We start from the raw sequence: 10,000 nt of genomic DNA, 5'->3' as shown, positions 1-10,000 counted from the left end.
GACCTCCCACCAGGGTCGGCGCCACGGTGAATCCACTGGGCTGTCCAGGGAACAGAGTGAGTTGTCAATTGGGAAATTCAGATTCTGTTTGTGCACATAATGCATACTGTAATTGGCTGTAAGATTGATCCTGATACCGCTGGTGAAAGAACTGAAAGTACTGTCAGGCATAGTGAAGAATACTTTTAACCACGACAATGTAGGCCTACACTGTGCTGCATTACAAGAATTAGCTTTGTGGCTTTGTGACTTTGTTGGCCAGTAATAACCAGATAATTTACATACTCAACTTACTGAATTAAGTGAATATATACCTGTGTATGGTAGACTAATTTTGTTAAGTCGAAATGAATTATGACAAGTTGGTTGGGAGTATAAGAATTTGATCAAATTGTTCAGATGAAAGTGTAGTAAACAGAAGTGCAGGACATAAAAATGTATAGGTAATTTTACAGGTGTAAAGATGAACACATTTGGAGAGAGAGAGAGAGAGAGAAAGAGAGAGAGAGAGAGAGAGAGAGAGAGAGAGAGAGAGAGAGAGAGAGAGAGAGAGAGAGAGAGAGAGAGAGAGAGAGAGAGAGAGAGAGAGAGAGAGAGAGAGAGAGAAGAGAGAGAGAAACCACATTTTTCGCTCCTGGGGACAGAAGAGGACAGCAACCAGTGGACCTTAAAAAGCAGTAAATTACAGGAGCCATTATGTGCTTTACTGCCGTAATTACTTTTTTACGAGGTGCACACTTTTGTGGACTTCACACTTTAAATACTCAAAGAGAGAGTGGCTCCACCATGCAAACTGACTCAGAGTGAAAGAAGAATGGTTGGATAAGTAAGGCAGAGTGAAAGTGAAGGAAGGAGAGTGAGAGCACACAGCACCCAGCACCCGTCAACACAGATGGAATATGTGATGCGATCAGACACTTTGTAAGCACACCAGATACATTTAATGTATTTAGGCCTATGTGCTTGTCTACCTTCACTTAGCTTGCAGTATGTTTTAGAATGTTTTACTTACACTTTTTCCTCTCATAATCCTACCATAATCCAATTGCAAAGCACTTTGTGACTGTCCTGTCAGTGACAAGCACTGTATAAATAAACTTGTACTTTTACTTACTTTACTTTAATGCGAACACTATTCAGCAAATAGAGACCAGACAGAGTACATTCAAGGGCCTGTTGAAATCTCGAAGGAAGACCAAAATCCCCATCACTAACATTGTGAGCGCTCTTGCTAATGGCGCTAACACAAACACTGAACACTCAGGTAAATGCGCCAGACGTGATGACTCAGGCTAGCCTGCGTAACAATGCTCTTGTACGGCACACATTCCACAAGAGAAAGTCGGCCTCTAGAACTCCTAATGACAAGCCACCCACCCACTCATCCAGCCGGCCAGCCACTTTCAACAATAGTGCTAATGCAGCTCACACAAACACCACTTGAACAGCAGTCAGTTCTTCTCTCTGGCCCAGAGTTGACCCAGCAGGCCAACGGATGGCTCCCCTGCTATCACACACACACACACACAGACACGCACGCACGCACACGTTTACACACACGCATGCGTTCACAGACGCACACACGCACACACAGACACGCGCGTTTGCACGCACACACGCACGCACACACACACACACTTGCACGTGCACACACACACACACACACACACATGCACGTGCACACACACACACACACACACACACACACACTTGCAAGTGCACGCGCACACACACGCACGCAGGCACGTGCGCGCACACACACACACACACACACACACACACACACACACACACACACACACACACACACACACACACACTTGCATGTGTGCACAAACATGCATGCAAGCACACACACACACACACAAACACGGACACGGACACATACACACAAATGCACGCAAGCACACACACACAGACACACACATGGACACACACTCACACACACCAACGAGACTACCACACAGTGACCACTCAAGCTAGCACACGTTTACACAAACACCCCACACCATTCAGTCTGCTCAGAGCGCACACAAAAACCTCTCTACTGATAACAGGAAGCACTTGCCTAATGACACTAACATAAACACAGACCACTCAGCTAATTACGCTGACCCCCATAGCAACCTCTTAAAGTCACCCCCACACACACAAAAGAGGGGAGCGTACTAGCGTAGCGTACCCATGGACTCTGGGTCCTATGTTCCCTGGATCCTATGTTCATTTCTATGGGATGCTCCAGATGTTCACATTTTCCTCCACGTTACCCGTCTGAGTTGGGCTTTAACCCTGTGAGGAGTAAGGATTTTCCTCCAGTTCTTCTAGATTTTTTCTCAAACACTCTGCAGCTCCCATAGAACTCTGTGTTAACAATCCCACCAAGTCCTTGTGACATCATAATGAGAACTCAAAATGTCGGCAACATACTAATCACATATTTGTGATGGTACTCATCAAAGGGTTAATTAAGGGAGGACAGTGCTTGTGTTGCCAGACAACTGACCAATCAGCGAACGAGGTAAAGGGGCAAACAATGACGCATTCCATACATACAGTATGAGCAGATTACTTGCCACAACCAAACTTTAGCAACTGGGTAAAAACACTTGTAGCCTACATTTCAAACTTCGATATTCACCCGTCCCATCAGTAATCGCCATTCCAGACCCTTTAAACGAATAAAATTATATATTGTAGAGCTGTGAGAAAAATGAAGCTGGAACTTTCCGTCATGTTTCACTTACTGTCTTGGAACAAACAGGGGATTAGGAAGGAGTTTACTTTAATTCCATTTCATGCTGATGTTGACAGTGTCAAAGCCATTTCTCTTTCTCTCTCTCTCTCTCTCTCTCTCTCTCTCTCTCTCTCTCTCTCTCTCTCTCTCTCTCTCTCTCTGTCTCTCTCTATCTCACACACACACACACACACACACACACACACACACACACACACACACACACACACACACACACACACACACACACACACACACACACACACACACACACAGTTGCTTTTTGGGCCATATACGGTCATAATTCTGCTCCATTGTTACATAGGTCAGATTCTCTGGACTGTGCACTGTACAGCTGGATGCTGATAACGGTAGTCTGGGGGTTGTCAAGTGTGTGTGTGTGTGTGTGTGTGTGTGTGTGTGTGTGCGTGCGTGCGTGTGTGTGTGTGTGTGTGTGTGTGTGTGTGTGTGTGTGTGTGTGTGTGTGTGTGTGTGTGAATGATGTAAGGTCGGAGGTGGAACTATAAGTGGAATGCCATTCCATGTCTAATAGATCTAAAATAATGTTTATCAAAAGCAATGCACGTGTCTGTCTGTGTCTGTGGGAGAGACAGGCCACGGGAAAAGAGAACAGCTATTGCATAACCCCACTGGCCAAACAGGCTGTGGCATTTAAGGCCAGTTCACAACAAAGAACTATGACAGTCAATATGATAACTGTCTATGAAGAGGGTCCACATATTCATGTTTGACAAGTGTACATTTCCAAGCAATCATGAATAAAAAATGTATGGTGATTGTAAAAAAAAAAAGAAAAAGAAAAAGATGGCATTTGTGAATGGCCACTATAAATTCTTGAAACGAACTACTAAAAAACTACATACTGGACATTTAAAATCATTCTCCTTTCGGTGAATGATCATATTCATGTTCATTTTCATATCATATCAACCGGAACTACAATGACATGCTAACCAGTATTGTCTGGCTCACTTTCATACCAACTTGGTGAAATGCTTCTTGGGATGTCTGAACGTGACAAATAAAATAACTTGACTCACCAGATGTGTGTGTCTGAGAGGTGTTCTGCAAGTATAGTCCGTTCTTGTAGAGATGCAGCACCTTCTCAAGATGAGCCTGAGTCTCGTCAATACCCCAGATCAACTCTCCTGTAACCACAAACACAGACTTAGACTCTGAAGTTTAGTTATAGACATACACAGACACACTAACACATTCACTCATACTGACACCCTCATTTTACAAACCCAGTGATTACAACAAAAAACAACAGAATGCAATTCCCTGTAGAGTTTCAGTGCAGTTACAGTAGCTATGCTGAAATAAGGAGAAGAACTATGCATAACATATCTTCAGACATTTAATGCAGCAATGCCATTTGCCATTTGGACGGCACGGAAGTGCCTTCAAAACAAATGCACAATGATGACAGTGCTTCAAAGCTAACTTTAGCCTACTTAACTACCAGTCTACAATGTCTTTGAACTCACAAGGAATACAAAGACTGACAACAAATATTTTTGACTGTTTCAGTTTATCCACAAAGTAAGGTTGCTAACAAGACCATTCAGTTATTTTGCCTTGTCATTTTGTGTTGCCATCACCCAGTGATTTCCTTCAGGAACACCTTCCGTATAAACAAGCTGATGCTGCTTGAAAAGGTGATCTCATTCTAAAATAAGCTGAGATGACTTTAAAATGTACTGCAAGCTAGTGTAAGAGAATTTTATTCGTTTCCAGACACTAGTTGTACTGATTAATTCAGGTTGAATTCAACTTCAAATGCTATCTCTGTGTGACTATCTATGACTTATGATAGGCCCAGCCACTATGGACCTTACACATCTAAGAATCCTGGTCCTAACCTACGTTGACCTTATGACTCTACATTCTCTGTCTATCTCTTCTTCCTCTGCCTTCCTGCTTTTTCTGCCTCTCCTCTATACCTCTCCTTTTAAATCTATCTCTCCTCTCCTTTTAAATCTATCTCTAACAATGTTTTTTCCCATTTGTTAAGCACTTTGAGTTACATGCCTTGTATGACACAGTGCTATACAAATACAATTATTATTATTATTATTATTATTATTAAACTATTATCAATGTTGATTCCCATACACTATAATGCTATTGAATAAAGCTACTTGTCCACAAGGCATGACCATGTGCTGGCTGGGAGAAAAGCCAACCCTGTGCAATCCATTGTCCATTCACCTCGTCTCAGTCTCTAGCTAAGTTGCTTGATTGAATTTCAGCAGTGACTTTGCATGGAACAACAAAAGTCTATTTTAGTCTACCTTAGTCCTAGAAACGTACAGATCACCCCCATGCCTGTTGTGACAATAGCCAGTCAGAAAGACACAGACAGGATGGACTAACTACCACTGGAGTCACACCTTGCGACAGATACATGCAATGTATTGCGTGGTCATGACAAATGATTACTAGGGAATCCCAAGCACCCAATCAGCTGCGAGCCCACATGAAAAGGAAGGCTCTGATAGGATAAAACTCTTGAGATCCCACCCACTCCTCAGCCACCCAGCTGACACCCCGCGTCATGGCCTGTTGTGTTTCAGAGAAGCAGGTCTAAATCAGCCAGCGATGCGCTGACAGCCTCATATCATGCCCACAAATCATGCCCTCATCACTCCACCCTCATGTGTGGGGCCGGGCGCACACACACGCACACACACACACACACACGCACACACACGCACACACACGCACACACACACACACACACACACACACACACACACACACACACACACACACAGCGCACACACACGCATGCACACACACACACACACACGCTTAAAGAATGTTCTCTGACATTCACAGGAGACGTTATGGAATGGAGCTCATTAACAGTAGTCAAAATAAGTTCAGTTGTGTGTGTGTGTGTGTGTGTGTGTGTGTGTGTGTGTGTGTGTGTGTGTGTGTGTGTGTGTGTGTGTGTGTGTGTGTGTGTGTGTGTGTGTGTGTGTGTGTGTGCATGCGTGCACGTGTGTATACCCACCAGTTGAGTTGACAATCTTATCCAGCAAGGGTCTCAGAGAAGGTGGGGCGCTATGGGGGAGCAGGTATGTGAAGAAGAACCTAAAACACACAAACGTGCAATGCATTACATTTGATTTCCATTTTACAAACAAACTTTCAGATTATGAAATGAGTACATTTCTCAGGTTGTGGGGTATCCTATTCAAAGTTCAGGAATCATATAGGCTGAAAATATCACAATTGAATGGTGATAAGGCATCTGCCCTCTTCTCAGGACAACTACTCCCATTCCTGTTCACATTTGAGTATCAAAATTTGGGATTTTTTTTGTAGGCAGCAAAACAGAAATTAGGGCAGAATATTCACTGCATTGGCAGAGTACCGGAAATGGGCCAGGAGATGAGTCTGAACTGCAGGAGAAAATCAGGAGTGTTGGCAGCTATGACTACTCTGGCTACTTCAAAATTGTAGATGAATCAAAGTTACCCGATACTTTGAATTATGGCCATATTGTTTTATGCTAACCTCGAAGGTTCCGGGTAAACCCATCTCTGCACGTTTGTGTTATCATGGTTAGGTTAGGTCTTGTAAGGTGCTGCAAAAATGCAAAAAAGGGTTGGTTTATCAATTCCTCTCAGAGTCCTCAGTGATACTCTATTGAAACACACACTACATCCAGAACTTTGTGAAGGCTACACAAAACCCAGAGATTAGACATGTTTGACCATATATGGACAAATTTCACTGTCATTTTTTCACAGCGGGATCCTATGGCAACGGTGTAACTCTTTACATAGAAAGCTCTGGGCTAGTTGTAGTGACGGGACATGGGTCTGAAATGCAGGACAAAAGGAGTGTCGGCACCTATGACTACTCTGGTTAGTTGTAGTGACAATATTTTACATTACATTACATTACATTACATTACACTTAAGGTCAGATTAGACTTCTGCAACTGCGCTTATCAAAAGTCGTGTGGGAGTGGCCACGAACCAACATTGTATTCATGCATCTGCGAGTTCTGCGGGGTCCGAGGTCTCGTCGCGAGACACATTTGAAATTGCGCGATTACTTTCACTGCATTGTAAGCACTAATGTCAGATTAGACTTCTGCAACTGCGCTCGTCAAAAGTCGTGTGGGAGTGGCCACGAACCAACATTGTATTCATGCATCTGCGAGTTCTGCGAGGTCCGAGGTCTCGTCGCGAGACATATTTGAAATTGCGTGATTACTTTCACTGCATTGTAAGCACTGCGGTCATTATTAAGCAATACTGCTTTCTAGCCCGGTTAGCTAGGCTAGGCAATGCACTGGTATTATTTGAAATACTGAGTCTGTTTTCACGAGCAGAAAATGCAAGCATGTAAAGGCAGTTGATTCTGCCGATGTGTGTTAACATTCGGTGGAGGAAGCTAAGGTAGTAAAACCACAGGCATTGTGCCACAAGTGTTCAACTGATGCATTGTTTGTTACTTAGCTTGTAGCTTCGTGTATTTACACACATTAACGCACAAGGCATTAATATAGTTTTTAACAGAATACAGCTCTGCTCTCGCAAACTACTGGCCTTGCGCTGCCACAAGAACAGAACAAGGAAGTGGCGAGACGACCAATCATGGCGCCTTTTTGTCTGCGTCCTCCGCGTCCGTCCGACGGATAGTTAGAATTTTTTCGAGGCGTTCGACGACGGGCCGCAGAGTCTCTGCGAGGGGGGCGTGGACTCGCACAGACAGAAGACGGACGGACTCTGCGTCCGAAGCATAAATCTAGCTTTAGCTGACGCTTTTTTATTCAAAGCGACTTACACTTATTTTTTAAGTACAGGGTATTGGTTACAGTCCCTGGAGCAGTGTGGGGTTAGGTGCCTTGCTCAAGGGCACCTCAGCCATGGAGTGTGGTGGGGAGGGTGGGATCTGAACCTGCAATCCTCAGATCTAAAACCCATCTCCTTAACCACTAGGCCATGGCTGCCCCTATTTCTGCACAATCTCCTCCTGCCCTGCCCACCTGTAGGCGTTGTAGAGGTTCCTCTTCTCGTTGATGCCCTGGCAGCGGCCCCTGACGCAGGGCAGGGTGAAGTTGCGGGCGGGGAACTCGATGAGGCAGTCCGAGGGCCCGGCGCCACAGGGCGTCTCCTCCACGCTGGCGTCGTCCAGGTCCGTCACCTTCAGCTCGCCGCCCACCAGCACGAACTGGCGCGGCCGGAAGTCCAGCAGGGTGACGGGCCCCAGAGGGGAGTGGGCCAGGTAGTGCAGCAGGCGGACCAGGCTCAGGCAGATCTACAGAGGGGACGACACAGCACAGAAACATGCAAGGGGTTAAATTACATTACATTACACTTGGCTGTTACCTTTATCCAAAACAACTCACAGTTATTTAATGGGTATTGGTTACAATCCATGGAGCAATGTGGGATTAAGTGCCTTGTTCAAGGGGTACTTCAGTCATGGGTGGAGGTGTAGGGAGAGGTAAGGGTGGGATTTGAACCTACAGCCCTCTGATCTTAAGACCACCTCCCTCACCACTAGGCCAATGCTGTCCCAATTAAAGGCAGGGCAAGCTTATTCATATCCACTTTTGTCAGAGAAAGACATCGAGAGAGATACGGTAGTGCAGCAGATGGAAATGGATGTGGGGAAGTTGGGGTGCACACCACCACAACCACACAAACAAGGAGTCCAAACACACGTTTATTTGTATCCACCTCATTCCTGAGGCGACATTTCCGGTTCAGCTGATGACCCATGTAAAGCAGCATCAACTTTGTAAACGTTTGTGTTGAAACAAGTTATCCACACGTGTTGATATCATTTTGTTCTGTCAACTTCAGCTACTGAATATCGTTGGAAAAATTCCTCAGGGGCTCAAATGTGGTCAAACATTTCATGAAATGTTAGACAAATGGAAGATGAGTTACCCGGACAACATAGCGCGCATCTCGCCAGAAAAACAACCGTGATGTTTTGATTACCAGCACTACGCACTGAGGAAACTACACACTCCAGTTTAATATACAAATCAATTACGGAGACATGGGCACGGGGATCAAACGAGAAAAGCACTCTCTCACAAACAAACATCACAGCCCATTAGGCAGTGTCCTCTCTTCATATCTGCAGCTGTCTCTGCCAGATGGAACACAGCCCTCTCTCTGTGTGTGTGGAGATTGTATATTCTCGTGAGTGTGTGGGTGTGTGTATGTGTGTGTGTGTGTGTGTCTGTGTGTGTGTGTGTGTGTGTGTGTGTTGTGTGTGTGTGTGTGTGTGTATGTGTATGTGTGCGCACGCGCGTCCATGTTTGTGTATGCACGCACATGTGTGTGAGTGTGTGTGTGTGTGTGCGCGCACACGCGCATGTGTGCGTATGCGTGCGTGGATGCGTGAGTGTGTGGCGCATGTTTGCTTAGAGTACAGTGTGTGTTAGAGCTTCTGTGGAGAATCAAGTTAGAAGTGGATTACAAAGTTATTATATGAAGAAGGAGAAGAAGAGGAAGAAGAAGAAGAAGAAGAAGAAGAAGAAGAAGAAGAAGAAGAAGAAGAAGAAGAAGAAGAAGAAAAGGAAGAAGAAGAAGAAGAAGAAGAAGAAGAAGAAGAAGAAGAAGAAGAAGAAGAAGAAGAAGAAGGAAAAAAGAAGAAAGAAGAAAGACGTGAAAAGAAAGCTATAGAAAAAGGATCACACAGTGAGGGAGGGGCTGGCTCAGGCCGTGTGTCTTAGGGATTATCCCTCTGTTGTGTTGGCGGTAGCCTGCTCCTGAGAAGCCTGGGGTCAGTCCTGGGGTGGCTGCCTATACCCTCACAGGGCCAGGAGGCCAGCAGATGATGGTGGAGACTGGATCTCAAGGCCTTCATCAAATATCCCTCACTGAAGCTCACCAAACATCCCCACCCCCCTTCAGGGAACAATCCAAATAGGAACCAAATCCTCTGGTCAGATGCCCTGGGGACTCCCCCAAATCTACTACCCTCCAGAGTACCCACAAGCCAGGAGGCGAGCAGATGATGGTGGGGGTGGAGGGGGGGATCCAACTAGATCTCAGGGCCTAATCAAACAGCTCTCAATGAAGTCCCCCCAAAACTCCGCACCCCCACCCCCAAAACAACTCACAGAGAACAATCCAAATAGGAACCAAATCCTCTCCGCTCATATCCCCCGGGGACTTCCCCCGAAATCCACTAAACTCCAGAAACCCCACAAGCAACCGCCACTGCTACTACACCATCCCCCCATTCAGATACCACCAC

The 10,000-nt window shown here is 45.4% G+C and overlaps 1 protein-coding gene across 1 annotated transcript in view; it reads right to left on the bottom strand.

Moving 5' to 3' along the window:
* pkdcca (protein kinase domain containing, cytoplasmic a) overlaps window positions 1-10,000 on the bottom strand; it is a 42,177-nt gene that overhangs the window by 8,472 nt on the left and 23,705 nt on the right. Inside the window, exons 3-5 of the mRNA XM_063191199.1 lie at window positions 7,767-8,038; window positions 5,778-5,857; window positions 3,796-3,903 (exon numbers count right to left, since the gene is read on the bottom strand). Coding sequence (XP_063047269.1) covers window positions 3,796-3,903; window positions 5,778-5,857; window positions 7,767-8,038 — 460 coding nt within the window. The remainder of the gene's footprint in view (window positions 1-3,795; window positions 3,904-5,777; window positions 5,858-7,766; window positions 8,039-10,000) is intronic.

Source organism: Engraulis encrasicolus, chromosome 24, assembly GCF_034702125.1.
Source record: "Engraulis encrasicolus isolate BLACKSEA-1 chromosome 24, IST_EnEncr_1.0, whole genome shotgun sequence".
NCBI classification, from domain to species: domain Eukaryota; kingdom Metazoa; phylum Chordata; class Actinopteri; order Clupeiformes; family Engraulidae; genus Engraulis; species Engraulis encrasicolus.
This window is presented reverse-complemented; position numbering and strand designations above follow the sequence as displayed.